General features: G+C 44.8%; 1 protein-coding gene across 1 annotated transcript in view; it reads right to left on the bottom strand.

The window, feature by feature from the left end:
• Positions 1-21,603, bottom strand: part of UBE3C (ubiquitin protein ligase E3C) — a 114,059-nt gene that overhangs the window by 13,255 nt on the left and 79,201 nt on the right. Inside the window, exon 19 of the mRNA XM_081243936.1 lies at positions 4,250-4,462. Coding sequence (XP_081100062.1) covers positions 4,250-4,462 — 213 coding nt within the window. The remainder of the gene's footprint in view (positions 1-4,249; positions 4,463-21,603) is intronic.

Raw genomic sequence — 21,603 nt, 5'->3', positions numbered from 1 at the left:
CATATTACAAATCTTTAAATCGTGATGTTTTATAAACCTAAACCTGTATATGAGAACTAGGTTTTTATATATATTTCTACAGAAATCCATACGATCTCTCCCCAAATTAGGTACTTTACCAGTGACTTTAATTTTTCCAATTAGACTCTTTAGTATAATTATTCTTATGCATTATCATCTATAATCTCTCTACTCAAGTGGGAATTTCTATGAATAATTGGAACATCCTGACTTCACACTTTTGCTTTTAACAGATTCCAGTGTTATCAGTGGCACTTTAATGGAACTCTTACATATGCGACATCTCACCATTACCGTCTATTTCAGAAGGAAAATAGGAAATACCCCCATTAGCAAAGGCCTCGGCGACGGCCCCAAAGCTTTTATTTCGTTTCTTCTAAGTCGTGCCACTAGGTGGAGCGAGGCAACAGCAGCCCCACTATCTGCATGTTGACTTTTCCTTCTGACAGTAATAAATCCCGTCTTTACAAACAGCTCAACTTTGCAGTGTTGAAATTCCAGCTCTAGGAGATGGAAGAAGAGGTCAAAACAAACCAACCAAATGAAATATGGTTCTCAACCCCTCATCCTTTTATCTTACAGCATCGATGCCAGTTCTCAAAGATGCCTAGACGTGACCAAGCAGGAGGAAGGAGGAGGTCTCAGGAAGCATTATTTCCTTTATTCCTGTGTAGGATTTAGTCCACACCTATTTCTGAAACAGGTAGCTTTAAAGGCTAAGAAACATACGGAAAACTCAAAAAGCACAAAGATCTTCATTTAAAAAATATCCAGAAGGTTTAGACAGTAGGATGTATAAATCTTCGTGTACGCTTTTTGCTTCAGTTTTGGAAGACATCACGATGGAGAATAAACCACGGAACAGTTCTGTAGTCTGCGGGGGAAGCCAATGAAAAGATACGAAATCTCTTAGTTTTCCTGAGGGACTGTCGGTACTACCACACAGCTCTGTGTACTATATGTAACACCACAGTGAAACGGCACTGCACACCTGCTAGGAGGGCTATTATTTAAAAAACAGAGAGAAGAGGAAGCAGAAAATAACAAGTGCAGACAAGTATGCGGAAAAATCGGAACCCTTGTGCACTGCTGGCGGGAATGTAAAATCGTGTGAAAACAGTACAGAGGGTCCTCAAAAAGTTAAACACAGAACTGCCATATGACCCAACAATTCCACTTTTAGATATACACCCAAAATAACTGAAAACAGGGACCCCAAAAGATATTTATATAGCAACAGCCATGGCATCATTATTCATGATAGCTGAAACAACTGTAATGTCCATCGACAGATGGATAAACAAACATGACACATCCAACAATGGCATGTTCATCAGTCTGGAAAAGAAGAAACTGGAATGTCCTGCCTACCCCACCCCCGTCCGACTCAGATAAAATCCACTTAGTCCAAGACACTGATCCACAGAACATAATTTTACAAATGAAAATTACAGTCAAACTCCTCTCATTAAAAACTTTTTCCACTGCTTAACCAAACTGTGGTTTCTCTGAATTCTGGAACCACCTGACCCAGAGAATGCCCAGGACCTGTCCTGACTCACAGAACCAGAACCTCAGCTTCCGCTGACAGGAGGTGCAAGTGTCTTGTTATCAGTTTCCCTACTAGCTCTGAAACGCGCCTGTTAGGCTCTCTTACCCTGAAATACCCCCAAATCAGCTAAGGAATGAAACGTCGGCCCTCCTCCTGAGCGTTATGTTTAGCCTTCCTGAAGCCCAAGGCCCTGAAAGGTCCTCCTCGGATGCCAGGATAAAGCCCAAGGCTGCTCGGCTCTGTCTACCTGCTCTCCTCCAAGCCTGTGAAGCTTCAGCCACTTCCAAATCAATCTGTTTACCGACCTGGGGACCCCTCATCACCCACCCAGAGCCTCTTCTGGGCAGCCCTCCCTGATCTACTTGGATGGGAGCACTCCTTTTGAGCTACTACTAAACTACAGATCTCACAACGCAGATCATATCTGCCTCTAGTTAGAGTGAGTGTGCTCTTACAGTTAAAGGCAATCTCCTCCGCACAGCCCACTGGCTGGTGCCCAGAGCGCCACCAACCCCTCCTGAATGATGAAGGAGGGAAGAGCAGGCATGGAGGCAAGCAGGCAACACCACAGAAACACACCCAAAGCCGCGTCGATCCAGACGGGTCAGCATACACGGTCACCAAAATAAACAGTCAGCGCTGCGCCACAGGGGTCAGTCACCTGTGGGGTCCGTGCATGTTCCACGCTGCCTGGACTGGACACTACGGACCTGCTGAATACACAGTTACTTTTAAGCTGGCAAAGCTGATAACCTTTGAAAGCCTGGATTACAAACCAAGGAATAACAGAAATTTAGAGAAGCAATTACAAAGTTTAAAGATAACAATACTTTCACAGTTAAAGTCCAACTACTAGATTCAGAAAAGATTATCAATCTACATAAGAATAGCAGAAAAGATGCATCTCTCCTGCGAAAGAGACAACTTCTATTAAAACCAAATATAAGTCAGAAAAGCACGGTTGGTTACTCTTTTTTTAAGAGTTAGAATGTTTTTGATCTGACTGAAAATATAAATATACATGTAGTAAGATGATATTAAAGTTTCAAATAGACATCAGATCACGACTACTCTTAAACATTTGATTTTTATTCTATCATTTTTCCTAGTATGTTAGTGTATCTCATTAACATATTACATGATCAGAAAGTTAAATTCATCACAATCCATCCTCACTAGAATGTTAAATGAAACTGTAACATAATATAGTTACATTTGATGTACACAGTTCACTTAAACTCTTACCAAATAAAGCGTTCATATTAAATGGCAGAACGGAGAAAAGACTTCCGAAAATGGGAATAGTGGTGATGGAGTATAACTCATAGGAGAAGAGAAATTAATTGATACGGAGAAATATGAAGTGAAAAGCTACATGGAACTATTTTAATCAGGGAGAAAAAATTACGTTTTATCCTTCAGTTAGTCAGAATTGCTCTACAGTCTTAAATTCCAAGTGAATTAATGCTTAACCTTTAGGGTCACTCAAATCTTCCTTATTTTATCCAGAATTAACTGGATATTATTGCACAAGGAAGCAAGAGGCACTTAAAAGTAACCGGAACACGACGACCCAATCAGCATCATAGTACAAGTTGGTTACTTCAAAAATCCAATGAGATATTAACAAACATGACTTCCAAAGTGCTCAAACAATTCGATTTGCCTGTGTGCATCTTCTAAAGGTCTGCAGACCGTGGGATCACGTGCACGCGTGTTCAAGTAGACAGACTTGTACGATGACCCCACGCCCACCTCCATCACCAGCTTCACAAGCTCCACCTCGCGGCCAATCTAGGCCGTCTGTGCCTTCACCTACGGGCCCGGTTCTCATGGCATCTGAAGCAAATCCCGGGTGTTAAATCGTTCAGTATGTATGGTTCACATGAATGTTCACAGCAGTATTATTCCTAAGAGCCAAAAAGTGGAAATAACCCAAACACCTATCAACTGGTAAAGAAAATAAGCCATATCCATATATCGTTTGGCCAGAAAAGGGAGTGAAGTACACCTGCAACACCCAGTAAACGAAGGCAGGCACCAGAGGCCACACACCCTAAGGGTCCAGGTGTGAAAAGCATCCAGAAGAGACAAGTGCACAGGGACAGGAAGTGGGCCAGTGCTCGCCTAGACTGGGGACGGGCGGGACTTGCTGCTGGGCACACGGTGTCTCCGTGGTGGTAGCAGTGTCCTGAACGTGGATGCTGGAGCTGGTCGTACTAACCTGCCTTGTACAGGCTACAGGGTGGAATTTATGGTACAGGGATCGTATCTCAATAAAGCAGCTATTCAAAAACTTAGCCTGACTCTCTAGTATGTTATTTACTTTTTTTAAGGATAAAAATAACAGGAGCACCCAGATGGATAGTGAAGGTCTGCGTTAGAGCTGCCGAGGGCCACTCGGCGTGGATGAGGAACAAAGGAGCACCACCTACCCCCACCCCAAGGCTCCAAAAATGAGGCGAGAGGCAAGGTTAACTCACAGCCACGCGAGTGACCTTCACAGGAGGACGGCTGCTGTGCCTGGCAGCCTGGCACCACGAGGGGTGACGAGGGCTGCACTCGCCCCCAGAACTCCCCCAGCTCTCCTCTCAGCCCCGGGGACTCTTCCAAGGAAAATGCGCACAAGCTCACACAGCGAACGCAAAGGTCTCTCACACCAGAGCCCCGACTCACCTGTGCCTCTCCGAGGTCGTTGTTCACCACAGTGAAGTTCAGCCCCAGCTCCTCCACGTCACCTTCGTAGCTCTTGAGAAAAAGCAAATTCTTATACACTTCGGGGTCTAAGGAAGCCAGGTGGTGGATGTCCACATCCGCGCTGGTTCCAAGCAGCTTGGACAGGAAAAAGCCTGCAAAGGGCAATTCCACCAGCATATTTTCATAGAGAGCCTTCAAATGAGAACAAAGACCACTGATTAGCATTTCATAGGAACTCTTTTTTCATACTTTCTAAAAATAAGAAAATGTATGTCCAATTTGGTATTTCACAGAATCCTAAGATAGCAGACACTTCTTCTCCATGAGGAGGAGGAGGATGGTGGAAGCTAGTATTTGGTGAGCGCTTACCACGTGCCAGGCCACAGTTTAAGCATTCAATGCATACATTCACTACGTAGAAACTTCTAGAACAGACTACCAAAGAATTTTAGGGCTGAAATGCCAATGGGGATTTTTAAGAGCCACAGTCTTCATGCTACAAGAGCCTACCAGGTGCTTTCCGTGAAGTGTTTTGCAGGTGCATCGGTCTCCTAGGGCTGCTGTAACAAAGCACCACAGACTGGGTGGCTTCAAACAACAGAAACGTATCGTCCCCCAGTCTGAAGGCCTGAGATCAAGGTGGCAGCGGGGCCACGCCCTCTGGGCGGCACCGGGGGAGGGTCCTTCCTGCCTCTGCCAGCTCCGGTGTTGCCGGCACCATGCTGGGCCCCTCTGGCCTCTGCCTCTGGACGTGCTGCTCTCCCCTGGTGTGTGTCCCTCTCCTTTCTCTTATGAAGACGCCAGTCCCTGGATTCTGGGACCCACTCTACCCAGTATGGCCTCACCCGAGCTTGCCTACACATGCAAAGACTCATCTTTCCCAATGTCGCATCACAGGTACAGGGCATTAGGCCTTGAGCACATCTTTTTGGGGGTCACAATTCTACCCACAACGGCAGGCCAGACCACGTCGGTGACCCCCCCTCCACTCTGCCCTGTAGCACAAGAGGAGCACAATGTGTGCCAAAGTTGGGTTTCAGGTAATTTCCAATGTCAAGAAATATTCTTCTTTAGATTTATTTTTCACCATCAAATGGGGGAAAAAAAAAAGCATTCTTAGCTCGGTGACCATACACACACAGGTGGCAGGCTATAGGCCCACAGGCTGTAGTTTGCCAACACATATTGTAAAATGAAGAAATCGGGCCTTAGAACTCTGGAAATTTGTCCAGATACTGAGTTAGGAGGCAGCAAAACTGGTGTCAAAACCCAGATTCCCTGGTGCCCAGATCGGTGTTTTCACTGTAAGTTACTGTCTACCTTTACGTCTAAGGATGGCAATGTGTAATGATTTTTGCAACTATTTATATTAAGGTATAATTTACATAAAGTGAAATGTACAACATGCCAGTACTTGCTCACAGCTGTGTAACGACCGTTCAGATCACGACAGAGAACACTTACACCCCCTCCCCAAACCCAGCGCCCCCTCAGCCCTCAGTCAACGCCCTCCCTCCCTCAGGCTAACCCTCACTCTACTGTCGCCACAGGTAAGTGTTTGCCAGTTCTGGAGCTTCATAACTGGGGCTACACAGTATGTGTTCTTTCATACCTGTCTTCTCACAACATACTGTTTTTGAGATTCACCTATGTTACTGCTGTTAACAGCTCTACCTAGTCAACTTGACGATGGACATGTGAGTGGTCTCCAGTCTCAGCTACGATCATAGAGCTGCTATATCAGTCAATGGCCTGCCTTTCTGTGGGTCTGTGCTCTGATTTCTCTTTATTATATACCTGAGCAGGCTGGGTGACAGTGGAAGTACTGGAGCACAAGGTAGGTTTAACTATATTAGACACTGACGTGCTGTCTTCCAAACTACAATTTCTTTTCGCCATGACCAGCAATGTAGGAAGGTTCTAACTGGTCTACATTTTCACCAGTTATCGGTATTGTCACTCTTAAAGTTTAGTTATTCCGGTTGGTGCAACGGGGTAATCTAATCTCATTGTGGTTTTAAATTACATTTCCCTGATGACCAGTGGTGTTGGATTACATTAAGTGCTAGTATTACTATATTAATCTCCAGAGATTCTCCAGCAAAAGAGAGTAGGAAATACAATTATATAAAGTTTTCCAATATAATGTCAGGGTTCACCTGGCATGATAAATATCCTTATGGCCTGAGGCTGTAAAATGCAACAAGGAATCAGAAATGTGCTGTAAAATTTTCAGAAGCATTATTATTTTATTGTAGCAGATGACTTAGAAGCCCCAACAAATCTTCCTTGTCAAAAATGTTCTAATGAAAATAATAGTTACCACTTATTGAATGCTTGCTACATAACACGCGTTCTGCTAAGCAGGCAACATCAGTGACCGCATTTCCATTTGGCCCCCTGGAAAATCCAACTGACTGTAAGGTAAAAGTGATTCTTATGTGCAAGTCAAGGGGAAATCTGGATTTCCCCCACAAAGGCCATTTTTGTTACAATACATCTAATCAGCAGAGACACAGATCCTCTGAGAAGCTCCCATGACTGTCGTCACCCCCACTCTCAGGGGAGAAGGGGTGTCAGTCCCTCGCTTGGTAAATGCAGAGCTGGAAGCGTCGCCTTGAGCACAGGGGATCATGGACCTTTCTCTGCTTGCAGGGCAGTCTGTGACCCCAGAAGGACAGACAGACAGGGCGTGAGGGCTGGACTAACTCTGCCTTAGCGACCACTACCATCAGCTATGCCGTGTGACACACTCAGATCTCCTTTAAACCACTGTTTGAGGATTCAGTGCTATGATGTTATGCATGCAACTAAAATCAAGCAAAATTTAATTTAAGGGGTGATCTCTCAGCCATGAAACTAACTTCAGAAGTCACTCTTCCAAGAGGCCACCCACCTGGCCACACCCACACACGCTAAAGGCTAAGCACAGGGTTTAGTGAGACAGACCTGTGTGACTTAACTCATGCCACAGCGAGCTGGCCCTGCCCCTCCACCTTCCCCACATTAAAGACGGCAGCCTCGTGCCACTGTGCACCGTGGGAGGGACCCTTCCGGAGTCACAGCTTCCAGCACTGCTGCACTACTGAACCCTCTATCTCAGGGGTCCCCAACCCCCGGGCTGCGGACTGGTGCCGGTCCAGGGCCTGTAGGAACCGGGCTGCGCAGCAGGAGGTGAGTGGCGCGCAGGCGAAGCTTCATCGGCCGCTGCCCATGTCGCTCGCGTTATTGCCTGAACCATCTCCTCCCTCCTCCCCGCCACCCCGTGGAAAAACTGTCTTCCACGAAACTGGTCCCTAGTGCCAAAAAGGCTGGGGACCGCTGTTCTCATACTCGGGTGGCAGTCTATAGTCACTGACCCTTAAACACACCAGTCTTACACACTCATATGCATGCTTCCCCCTTTCCCCTTAAACGTCCAGAGAAAGCTCAGATACCCCCTGAGACCCACATGTTAAACTCTCACCCACTAGTATGACTGGAGGAAACTAGAAAACAGCTATGAAACATCCTCCCAGAAGTAAGTGCACTGGCTTAGGTTCAGAAAGCTACTGATCGGCACCTTGAGCCGCACTCCCGAGGGAGGTCACCGCATCTCAGGGGTTCAGGCTCCCCATCTTCCCCCCAGTGGAGACCACAGATGCTCTGCGCCAGGGAAACTGGAGTGTTATGTCCCTGTGCTTTTACTTGATTTGAAGACTAATGATTACCCAATTAATTTTGAAAAGATGGCATAAAAGGACTTCTTAATTAGAGAATGAGTAATAAAATGGCAACTGGCACTTAAGCCATCCACTGACAACGTAAAGAGTGAGGTGTTTTGAGAAGCCAGGTTTGCTGCAAGTTAAGGATGGCTAATACTATTAACCTGAAGCACTTATAAACCCCATTACTTCTAAATGAATGATGCCTCCAAAGCCAAGGAGAGCATTCTGCAGAAGACGACATGATTGATCCCAGGTGTTGAAGAAAAGCCTCATTTGTACAGTGGACTGTAAAGTAAACTCAAAGTGTAAATCATCCGATGTTCAATATATAAGGTCATTGTTTGCCATTTCTGCATTAGTAACAATAAACCTGTGAAGTTTGTTAAATCTATCAGAGCTACCTGAATTTTAAACAGAAATTCCACTGTGACTCATAAAATGTAAATGCATAGGTATAATTTTTTACACGAGGCAGGTTTAAACCTTTAGAGCATTTAATATACAAGCACTAATAAATGATAGCACTAAAAACTATGATTGCATCAGCTAAATGGGTTATAAATTAAATTTCCATAATGTATGCAACTGAGATACAAATGTAAGCATAAATCAAGGTATTTTCTAAACACAGGTTAATTATACAACTTCAAAAACTGCCAATTTTTTATGCAAAATAATCCACTTAGCGTTTTTCATACTGGCCTTAATTCTCAGTCAGCTGCACCACACTTGTTCCTAGAAGCTTATCAATAACTACTTGTCATGAAAAAATAGCAATAGGTAGATGGAAAAAAACCCTATAACACATTTTTCAACTGTCTGTCTTTTATGAGTGTTTATAGCTAGAAATTGTGCCAAAATGATTTGAAATAAAAAGGATTAATTATGGTAGAAGCCTTTTAATATAAGTAAGTGCAGTCGCAATGCAATTAATGCAAATCATGGCCCTACCGGGAGAGTCAATGTGAGCCGCATCTCAGGCCGTTTCTGGTTGCGGCCAAATAACTTCAGTAATTTACTACATTAAGAATCAATAAAAAAAAATAATGCTTTTCAAATGCATCTCTATCAATCTTCAGGTAGTTCTAAAGTGAACATTTATAACTTAATCTAAAAACTATATCAGAGATGTCTTGTTTTAAAGCCATTCTAATTGAGCAAGGAGATAATTTTAGTTATTTCAGATCATGCTAGCCTCGGAGTTTGAAAAATAAAAGGTATGTAAAATAAGGATGTAAGCTGATAGCAGTATGCTATTTAATTTAGTAGCTATGCTTCAGAATTAATAACTGAGAGTTGAAAAACATGGTCTCTGGGGCTACTATTGATTTTTATGATAAGCTCCTGCAGGGCAGGAAACACATCTGATCTTCAATGCAAGTCTACGTACAACAACATACAGTGCCTAGTCATTTAGCAGATTTATTAAGTGCCAACTGTGTGCTAGGGACCGCTGATCTGTAGGATGGAATTCTGCATCCATGAACTTGTTTGCAAAAAACCACTTATTCTCTTTTGAGACATTTCAGGTTATGCGAAACTACGTGTATGGGGCTTCATTTCAAACCCTTCCGCACTGCTTACTCCTGTACCCCTGTCCACACCACTGCCTGACCCTCAGCGACACGGCAGGGTCTCACCTGCACCATTGCCACCCAGGGGGACGAGGTGTCCCACCAGCCCTGGAAGCGAAGGAGAGGTTTTTACTTGTTCATGGCAACTGATAACCCTCACGGAGGGTTTGACAGCTTTCTTTTCAAAAACAGTTCTTTCACTTCTGAAATCCTGTGAGGGTGCTAGACGGGTGGGGGATGAGAGTTCACGCCTCAATCCTGTTCTCCTCACTGGGTATCCAGAAAACCACCCACGGTGTGGCAGCCACTCTGTCCAGCGACTGCCGCCCCCCAGGCCCCTCCCCCCAGCTCAGGCTCCACAGAGGCTGCTCTGTTGCTCTCACCGGCCTCACCAGAAGGTCTCCAGATGATAAAGCACTCACGTCTCCACAGCCAAAGTGACAAAACCCACATTCTCATTCCTACCCACAAGAAGTAAATATTGGGACTTCCCTGGCAGTCCAGTGGTTAAGACTCTGCGCTTCCACTGCAGGAGGCACGGGTTCGATCCCTGGTTGGGGAACTAGAGTCCCGTACGCCGCACGGCGCAGCCAGAAGACAAAAAGAAGTAAATATCTGGGAGTTCTCGAGCAGCTGTTCTATTCCTGCTCCTGGAAAGACACTTGTTAAGGTACCCCATACAACCAAGAACTTGTCTCCGTAATTAAAACACTTTGCAGGCTTAAAAATTCTACTTTCACCACCAGGATAATAAAATATTAATTAGACTTTTGAACTGTGAGGATCCTGGTGTCCCTCAAGGGTAGGAGGCGCCACCGCCACGTACTGAGGACCCTTGCTAACTAACGAGGGTGACGATGTCTGTGACATGCCCCACCCATGAACCCACCTCACACGGACCTCCCCGTCCCCTAACCCCTCTGACACTTAAGGCTCTACCCAAACTACCATATTACAGCACTACTTTTTGGTAACAGCTTTGTTGAGATATAATTCACGTACCGGACAATTCGTCCATTTAAAGCGAACAATCCAGTGGTTCTGAGTCACAGAGTTGCGCAACCATCACCACGACTGGTTTTTGAACATTTCACGGCCCCAGCCCCGGGCAGCCAAGGGTCTGCTTTCCGTCGCTCCGAGTCCCTAGGCGTCCCGAGTGGGGACGCGCCCGTCCGGGCACCAGGCTGTGCACTGCCGCCCACGAGCCCCGCCAGCTCAGCCCTGCTCCAAAGTGCCGACCCTCCCCCCTCCCTCCCTCCCCCCCACCGCCAGGGCAGCGGCTCTGTCTCCTTCCCAGAGACACAGCTCACGAGCCCTTGTCCCTTGAAGCCACTGCTCACGCCTCCCTCCAGCAGCCACCCCTTAGAAGACTGGGGGTCGCGGCCCGCCGGGGCCCCCTCACCAGCCCCTCCCCTGCCGTGGGACAGGCTGCAGCCCAGCCCCCCAAGTGGAAAGCGCCCCCCAGGGCAACAGCACGCAGGCACCCGCCTGGCCGGCAACCCTGGTGGCCTGGCTGCCACCCATCCCCGCGAGACGCCCCTCGACCTCCACGACCTTCCGGGGGCAGCTGGCAGGCCCCCAGGCCCCTGCGGGTTGCAGTCTGGGCTGTGCAGTATCGCGCTGCTATAAACACTCCAGCTCGTGTGTTTTGCCGAATATACGCACTATTTCTGGAGGGATACAGGCTCCAGGACACCATAAGGTAGGTACTTCTGGAAGACACTGCTTCCATTTTCTCGACCCGTGTGCAGAGGCTTTGGCCTCCACCACTCCAGGAAAGCTGCTTGTCCACACTGCTGACAGAAATGGTCACCTCTTAGTCCTTATCTATCTGACCTACGGGTAGCATCTGACCCGATCTGTCATTCTCTCTCCCTTGAAACAGTCTTCATTTGGCTTCCAGATAAACCCTTCCAAAAGAACACTTTCCTGGTTTTCTCCTGACCTTTCTAGCTGCTTCTTCTGAACCTGTGTGGCTAAATTCTCCTTCACTCCCTGAACTCTAAATCTTGGAAAGGCCCTTCCTGTAGCCACACCCACTCCTGGGTGACATCACCCAGTCCTTGGGTTCCTGCGGCCACTTGGGCTACTTCTTTTTATTTATTTACTTACTTATTTATTTTTGGCTGCGTTGGGTCTTTGTTGCTGCGCACGGGCTTTCTCTAGTTGCGGCGAGCGGGGGCTACTCTTCGTTGCGGTGCGGGGGCTTCTCATCGCGGCGGCTTCTCTTGCTGCAGAGCACGGGCTCTAGGCGCGTGGGCTTCAGTAGTTGTGGCGCACGGGCTTAGCTGCTCCGCGGCAGGTGGGATCTTCCTGAACCAGGGCTCGAACCCGTGTCCCCTGCATTGGCAGGCGGATTCTTAACCACCGCGCCGCGCCACCAGGGAAGCCCTGGGCTACTTCTAACAGCAGAGGCCAGGAGGCCTGTTAAACATGACCCATATGCCATCACTCCTCTGCTCAGATCCCCGCTGCTGGGACCAGGACTCCCAGCCCGGTCTGTCTCACTCACGGAGGAGAACAACCACCTACTGCTACCTCCCAAAGTTATCCCAATTTTAGAAACAAGAGTAGCAATATACATCTTCACTTGGCTACCTTTTCATAAAGGAAATTTACTCATTTTAAGTGTTTAGAAGGATTTAAATGGGCCGAATTTATTTTTAGATAATTATTGCCCTTATTGCACAAATAAAGGCAGGGAAAGACATGCAATACACTTTACGCAGCACCAGCAAGAGTCTGTGCTCCTAATTTTCCTGGTGAGAATCTAACATGGCTTAGAGAAAGGAAAATGGCCCCAGTGTTAACACTGACCCATGTTAAACTAGTGTTTGCGAGTGCTTAAAAAATAAGAAAAAGGGGCTTCCCTGGTGGCGCAGTGGTTGAGAGTCTGCCTGCCGATGCAGGGGACACGGGTTCGAGCCCTGGTCTGGGAAGATCCCACATGCCACGGAGCAACTGGGCCCGTGAGCCACAACTACTGAGCCTGCGCGTCCAGAGCCTGTGCGTCCAAAGCCTGTGCTCTGCAACAAGAGAAGCCACGACAGTGAGAGGCCCGCGCATCGCGATGATGAGTGGCCCCCACTTGCCACAACTAGAGAAAGCCCTCGCACGGAAACGAAGACCCAACACAGCCAAAAATAAATAAATAAATTTATTTAAAAAAATAAATAAAAAATAAGAAAAGGGATATCTTCATGGTAAGCAAGATCTACTTTCTGTGGGAGCAGAAAGAATTTTGGTGAGTATCTCAGAATGGCTAAAACCACGATAATATTTTTGGTACTGGAAGTCAACTGAATTCTGGAATACACCTGCCATTTTTACTGTACAGTAAACTATTTTAATTTCATGTTTAATTTTGAAGAAATAAACTTATATAGAAAACTATGACCTTAACTAGCAAGAAGAATCATCTCCAGATTTGGGAGTGCTTTGTTTTTAATGGAAAAGAATACAAATTGTGATTAGAATGCTATAAAAGCAGGTACAATTCTCAGAAGGGATAAGGTTCAAACAAAATAATCACTCGTAAATTATAAATTGTTCATATTTATGAATTATGATCTTTGATTTTTCTGTTTCCAAAAAAAGCTGAAGGTCAACAAGAGCAAACTCATGATGAATCGTCCACTGTGGTTAATTGGGAGATTCAGAGAAAGCTTGCTTCTGAAATTTGCTGATATCAAAGTAAAAAAAGTCTTAACATTGTTTGGAAGACCTGTGCTAAGCACAGAATGCTCAACTATTTACTGAATGTTATGTTTAAGAAAATCTAAGGGAAAGATATATTAACTTTAGAGCTCAGAGCACTTAGTCTGATGACAATCAGATGAGGAAGCTCACCTACACTGACCCTTAATGAGTCTGAGAGTTCAAAACAAGATATTATAAAAGAGAAGCTTTGCCATTTAAGGACCAAAGTAACTTAAATTACTACTATTCACCTCAATCAACAGTTTTAAAGCCTCTGCAAATTCTGTGAGCATTTTATAAAAGGACTCTAATGAATAGAAAAATAAATTCTCCCAGCTCTCAAAAATCTCAGGATAAACTGTTAACTGCCAATATTATACTCTATGATACAGTAAGTGCTGAATTCTACTCAATATAAAATTATAAACTATGCTGAAGTTTCACCATCTGCTAATTAAAAATTTGAAATGTATGATCAAGATATTATGAAATAATTTGATTTACAGGCATTCTGTTTCAATTAAATCAATATTCTGAAGCAAGAAAAAAAGAGCTAGTTCCAAATAGAATTCAAATATGATGAAAGATTTTCTTCAATAAATATTCTGAACTTAATCGGCTTAAATGGACGTAGGTGCTTCTAACTGTTAAAAAAAAAAAAAAGTTCAAGATGACATTACCACATCCTTGAGCTGTTTATTTATTCCCTGTCTAGAGCCTGATTTACAGGCGATAAAATGCAATCACAACCCACACCAAAGTAGGAATCATCTGCTAATGGAACTTTTAATGGAGAAGTGACCAGTGACATGAGGTAATTCTTCCTATGTAGGAGTGCTCTTGAAGACCTCTTTGCACTTCATCACAGTAAACAATCACTAACATATGCATTAAAGAAAATTTAAATACATTATGACCCAATAAATATCATAATCAATCAATATACAATTTTCTTCTCTTAAAGATTTAATGTTCAGATACCACACTATTAGTGCTATACTATTACACTCACTTAGATCTGGACAATTTTTAACATGTTGGTACAAAGTTTAACCCTTTGTGATCAGATATGTTTTAGAAACTACTGCTCCCTTAGGAATTTCCATGCAGAAAATTATATGAGTAAAATCCTTAAAGTGAGGAACTAAATTAAGTACCATCCTCAAATAACTATAGTTTTGTTACTGGTTTTGTCTAAACTTCATTATTTTAAAGAGCTTTGAGATAGAATTTATACAAACTTCATTTTTAGGAGAAAGGTTTAGATGCCAAATTTTTCTCCCTGGAATCTGGTTTAAAGAGGTAACATATTCCAGGGCTTCCCTGGTGGCGCAGTGGTTACTCATCCACCTGCCAATGCAGAGGACACGGGTTCGAGCCCTGGTCTGGGAAGATCCCACATGTCGCGGAGCACCTAAGCCCGTGTGCCACAACTACTGAGCCTGCGCTCTAGAGCCCACGAGCCACAACTACTGAAGCCCGTGTGCCACAACTACTGAAGCCCGCGTGCCTAGAGCCCGCGCTCTGCAACGAGAAGCCACCGCAATGAGAAGCCCGAGCACCGCAACAAAGAGTAGCCCCTGCTCGCTGCAACTAGAGAAAAAGCCTGCGTGCAGCAACAGAGACCCAATGCAGCCAAAAATAAAATAAATAAAATAAAAAAAGAAAATAAAGAGGTAACATATCCCAGAGTACAGCATGAGAGTGATCCGTTATCCCCTCTGAATGTACAGCGCTTTCCAAGACTGTGTCATCAGGACAATTCTCGATGCGAGCAGCACGTCACTGACCAGCGACGCACAGAGCTCCCAGTGAGCCAGAAAGCTTCCACGAGCCAGGATCATCTAGTTCTTATCCTGCCTCTACATTAATCAAGATCGGATGATTCATACATTCAGGAAGGAAAAATAATATAGAACTGTAATAAGCTTTAATTTATGCAAATAAAATTACTCTGTTGTCTGTCACCGCACTGTATAAGAACCACTGAATTTAGGGAGTATTTCAGGTTAGGCTACCAAAATAAAGGCTCATCTTCACAGAAAGAACAACAGCACATCCTTTCACAGATTTTCGTGCAATGAGTTATGAAACTTACATCCTCGGGAGGGAGCTGAGACTGAGTCGAAAGGGACCACTGACAGGGAGAGATACTATCTCCTGAGAACTGACACCAAGGACAGCACACAGCTCCAGGTGGGAGATGCATTATGCCTTAAAGTGAATTAAGGCGAGAAAATGATCTGTTTGAAATTTATGCTAAGGACTCTAACATCAGGTCGATGCCTGAAATTTGTCACTAAAATAAGGGGAGCCTGAAGAAAACATACTGTTAAAATGGTGAGGTCAAGTTGAAGCCCATTACTAAAGTTGAAGAACACTTAAAATCTGTATTATTAAAACAGCAACATTTGGAATCTGAACAAATAAATAATAACTGGGCCTATAATGATGCATCTCAAAGAGATACAAATAAAGGAGCATGATTTTTATATCCAGGACATACCAATTCTCACTACCCCTCTGCTCTGTTAGGCCTGGGGTTCCATTACCATTTGTCATTAACAAACACACACACACAACACAAAACTTAATACAGAGCTACAGTAATCAAAACAGTGTCACGCTGGCATAAGGCTAGACATAGAGATCAATGAAATAGAATCAAGAGTTTTCAGAAATAAACCCTTACATTTGTGGTCAGCTGACTCTCAACAAGAGTGCCAGGACAGTCTTTTCAACAAATGGTGCTGGGACAGCTGGATATCCATACGCAAAAGAATATAGAGGAACCTCCTAACTCACACCATCTACAGAAATAAACTCAAAATGAATCAGAGAGAGTGGCATGGACACATACACACTACCAAACGTAAAACAGATAGCTAGTGGGAAGCAGCCGCATAGCACAGGGAGATCAGCTCAGGGCTTTGTGACCACCTAGAGGGGTGGGATAGGGAGGGTGGGAGGGAGGGAGACGCAAGAGGGAAGAGATATGGGAACATATGTATATGTAGAACTGATTCACTTTGTTATAAAGCAGAAACTAACACACCATTGTAAAGCAATTATAGTCCAATAAAGATGTTAAAAAAAAAGAATCAAAGACATAAATATAAGAGCTAAAACTACAAAACTCTAAGAAGAACATTCAGGTATATATTTTTGTGACCTTGAATTAGGCAATGGTTTCTTAGATAAGGCAACAAAAGAAAAACAAAATTTAAAACTTTTGTGCTTCTAAGGAGAACATCAAGAAAATGAAAGACAACCCAAAGAAAAGGAGATAATATTCGCAGACCACATACCTGATAAGGGACTTGAAACTAAAATATATAAAGAACTTAATAACAGGCAAACAACTCAATTTAAGAAATGGGCAATGGACCTGAATAGACATTTCTCCACAGAAGACAAGAAGCATACGAAAAGACGTTCAACATCATTAATCATCAGGGAAATGCAAATCAAAACCATAATGACACACCACTTCACACCCACTGGGACGGGTGTTACAAAAAAGACAGACAATAGTAAGTGCTGGCAAGGGTGTGGAGAAAATGGAACTCGCATACACTGCTGGTGGGATTGTAAAAGGGTGCGGACACTTTGATATAGTCACCATATGACCCAACACTTCCACTCCTAGGTATGTATTTCTCTTGGCAAGAGAAATGAAAATGTACTGTCCACAAATGTCCATAGCAGCATTACTCATAATAGCCAATAGTGGAAACAACCCAACAATCCATCAAATGACAAACTGATAAACTACGGTACATATTCACAGGATGGAACATTATTCAGACAGAGAAGGAATGAAGTACTGATATATGCTACAACATGGAGGAACCTTGAAAACATTATGCTAAGGCAAAGAAATCAGTCACAAAAGGCCACATATTGTGTGATTCCATTTATATGAAATGTCCAGAACACGCAAATCACAGAGACAGGAAGTAGGTTAGTGGTGGCCCAGGGCTGATAGGACTGGAGCAGAATGGGAAACAACAGCTAATGAACATGGGGTTTCCTTTTTTAGGATTTGTTCTGAAATTACAGTGGAGATGGCCGCACAACTCAGTGAATACACTAAAAACCACTGAATTGTACTCTTTAAAAGGCTGAATTTTATGGAATGTGAATTGTACTTCAAAAAAACTGTTACTTCAAAATAAGTCACAAGAGCATCACCTGCTTTGCAGGCATCAATTTTAATTAAGCTGCTTCTCAAATGGGCAACTCCATACACTAAGCTTCAAGGGAGGGTCTGTTTAATATAATACGTATCACAGAGAACAGAACTACAAATAAAGGAATTTAATTGTAAAGTTGAAAATGATTATAGTCCTGATTAATTTTTATAGAAAATAATTTTTATAGAAAATAATTTATAGAAAATAATTATATAAAATAATAATTTTATAGAAAAATAATTACAACTCCATACACTAAGCTTCAAGGGAGGGTCTGTTTAATATAATACGTATCACAGAGAACAGAACTACAAATAAAGGAATTTAATTGTAAAGTTGAAAATGATTATAGTTCTGATTAATTTTTATAGAAAATAATTACGTAGCAACATTAGTTTCTTAATTACTTATTCAAAGATGGTAAAGCTGCTGAGTAATCACCCTGGACACCGAGCTCCGAGTGTGGCTTGCACTCAGCCTGCCACTGGCTCAGTGTCACCACCCTGAGCAGAGCTGCGCCCCTCGTAGCCCCACCTTCCTGACCTCCTAGCTGCCTTCAGCACATTGCTCACCCCGCCTCCTTGGCACACGTTCTTCCTTACTGAGACCCCCACCTCCGTGGGTCTCCTCCCCACGTGCTCACTCTGCACAGTCTCTCCAGACACCACAGTGCAGCCCTGCGTCAGCCGGGCGCTCACGAGTGGCCACCCCCTCTCACCTAGTCTAGCAGAGATGGCCCCTGGCCCTCCACCGGCCCCAGGGCTGCTCAATGCTGCAGCCACGAGCCACAGCGGCTGCTGACACCTAAGCTGATGAGAACGACGACATCACAAGGAGATTCCCTGCACCAGCCCCAGGGCAGCCGGACAACATCTGTACCATCGCAGCAAGTTCCTGCAGAGGGTGCAGCTCTGGGTCACACCTGCTCATCAGTTCTTTGCTGCGTCTCTCCCAGGATCCCAGACCACCCCCCACCCCCCATCTCACTCTTTACCCATGGACACTTCACCAAAGATTGCTACCCTATCTTTGAACACCAACGAAACCATCCACCCATTCTTCTCTGGAACTTTTTCTTTCTCTAGAGATCCTCTCTCTCCTTCCCTTGGGAGCCAAGCCGGCTGAAAAGGCCACTGACACTCCTTCCATCTATAAACCTTCCATTTCCTTTACCTCACCCCAAAGCAAACTCATTTCTACCATATGCCACCCCACTAAAAACATCACCAACGACTACCCTCCTCACGTCCCCCAGCTGAGGGATGGTTACATAAATGTGGCTACCCTACAACAGAATATTAATTGGCAATGAAAGGAATGAAGCACTGACACATGGCACAGCTTGAGCGATCCCTGAAAACATGCTAAGTGACAGAAGCCAATCACAAAAGGCCACATATGTTATGATTCAATTTATAGGAAATGTGCAGAATAAGGACACAAATAAGAGACAAACGGTACCTTAATAGATTAATTAACAGTAGAATAAGAAACAAAAAGTAGATCAGTGTTTGCCTAGGTCTTGGGGGTGGGAAGGGAGGAGTAACTGTCAGTGGATACAGGTGATGAAAATGTTCTAAATTTGTAGTGATGGCCGTACAAATCTGTGGATGCACCGAAACTGCTGAACTGTACTTCTTAAATGGGGGAGTTGCATGGTTTGAGAATTCTATCTCAATAAGACGTTACAAGAAAAAAACACCCAGAAAACAAAAACTTGCTGATAAATCCAGTGGTCACGTTTTAGTCCTCAGCTGACCTGACCTCACAGCATGACGCCAGGTAATCAGGGCACCGTCACTCAGGACCAGATTGCTGTCCTCGTCTCTAAAAGCCATTCTCCACGTGGGTTCCACAGGGTCTCCCTACAAATGTACTGGGTCTCTCACCTCAGCCGTTTGCTGAACATAGTGATTCTGCACGACCCACAGGATGAAGAGCCAACTTGCCATCATGGGACACACCGGCCCTTTACGGTCTGGCTGCTGGCTGGTTCCACGGCAGGGCTGGCAAACCTGTCCTGGAAAGGGCCCAGCAGCGCGTACTTCAGCACTGCTCAGCTCTGCCCCCGGGAAGGCAGCCACAGACAATATGGAAGTGACATTCCAGTAAATCCTTTTTTTTTTAAAAAAGAAAACAAACAATAAAATAGGTGGGCAGACTTGCTCTGGGGCTGTGGTTCGCTGCCCTCAGTTTCAGACTGTCACCTCTGGTCACTCCTCTGACTTTCAGAAGCCGTACTGATTACAGTCCTTGTGTTATAATCCAGCCCGTCTCTAAAAATATCAGGCGTTCCTATTCTACTATTTCAAACAGTGGAAATAAAAATGCATTCCTAGGGCTTCCCTGGTGGCGCAGTGGTTGACAGTCCACCTGCCGATGCAGGGGACACGGGTTCGTGCCCCGGTCCCGGAAGATCCCACATGCCGCGGAGCGGCTGGGCCCGTGAGCCATGGCCGCTGAGCCTGCGCGTCCAGAGCCTGTGCTCCGCAAAGGGAGAGGCCACAACAGTGAGAGGCCCACATACCGCAAAAAAAAAAAAAAAAAAAAAAAATGCATTCCTAGACGATCCAAAAACCCTAACAAATTTCCCCAAAATACCATGAAAAATGTTTACCTATCTGTATAACACCACACCCAGGTTCTTGGGCAACATAAAGCATGAACTTCATTTATTATCAATCTCAGTAGTTAGTGACCACGGCATGTGCACTATACTTTACAGAACCAGGGAGAAGTTACATTTTTCTTCTACACTGCAAGAAACATCCCAGTATGAAGAGAAACAGGAACTAACTTGAGGAAGGGATCTTCTGAACTGGGCCCGGTGCCTGGCAGAAGTGGGTGCTGGGAGCCAGGAAGGGGGCAGAAGACATCTCCTCACTCTGACGAGGTGGGCCGGCCAGGAGGCCCGAGGCTGGAACGCAGCACCCACACGATCCTCCCACCTCCACCCGCCAGACACTGCAATGGGCTGCTGACTCAGACGGTGGACTTCGGGTAAAACTTTTTGTCTGTCATGACCGTGAGTACTTGGTAGTTAGTTTGAGTACCAGGGAATCCTTGCACACATCCCCAAACGCACCATGCTCTGTAAGTTACGACTGGTGGAATGAATGAATTCATTCATTCAAAAACCAAGAATCATTAATTTTCAATTTCCTATGGGAATAACCAGATGATTTTCCACCTCACTTGCAACAGCTGGGCATAAGTTTCAATTACTGATTTTGGTGGGATACTTGCCAGCCACATCCTGTTACGATTAGTAATTATCAACACTATTTAAGTGCAAAGCAGCGAACAAAACAACCTTGTACGTAAACGTTTCCATAACTTAAAATGCTGGTAATCAATTAAAAAGAAAAAAAAGAAGAATCCCTTTCTTGGGGGACTGGACCCGGGCTGTGGGGAAGAGCCCCTCCCAACGTAACTGGAGTCCCACCTCCTGTGCCCCGCCTATGGCAGCCCACAAGCTATACCACAGTCTGAACGTCTGCGTTTCCCCCCAACCCCACACACACTGTGACGGCGTCAGGAGGTGGGGCCCCTGGTGCTTAGGGCACAAGGCTGGAGCCCTCGTGAATGGGATTAGAGACCTTGCAAAGAAGCCCCACAGAGCTCCCTCACCCCCTTCCGTCACGTGAAGACCCAGGGAGCAGGCACCAGCCCTGAACCAGGAAGGGGGCCTCCACCAGATAAAACCACACGGTGCCCTGATCTCAGACGCCAGGCTCCAGAACTGTGAGAAGTCAATTTCTGTTGTCTGTAAGCCACCCAGTCTGTGGGATCTTGTTACAGCAGCCTGAACAGACTAAGGCCAGCACTGCTCTAGTTCAACAATAAGTGGGACTGGCCTCAGTGGGTACCTTCGTCCTGTTCCTGACTTTAATGGGAAGGTGTGCTTTCAAAGTTTCACCATTAACTAGGAAGTTTCCACTACGTTATATAACTAAATTTTCCTTTCATTTACAATAAAGGGTAAGGTGTGTTTGTATATGGTGTATACCATCAGGTGTAACATTCTGGTTACTACAGCATTACCGTAATATCCTTAAGTGGCCAATTTTCAAGAATCTGCATACAACATATGTAACACTTAAACTACACTGAATAACTATGGCCTTCCATCTCACAGCACTTTGAAAATTTTATAG

This window comes from Mesoplodon bidens (assembly GCF_964165515.1).
Source record: "Mesoplodon bidens genome assembly, chromosome: 9".
NCBI lineage: Eukaryota > Metazoa > Chordata > Mammalia > Artiodactyla > Ziphiidae > Mesoplodon > Mesoplodon bidens.
The sequence above is the reverse complement of the archived record's forward strand: the minus strand, read 5'-3'. Positions and strand labels throughout refer to the sequence as shown.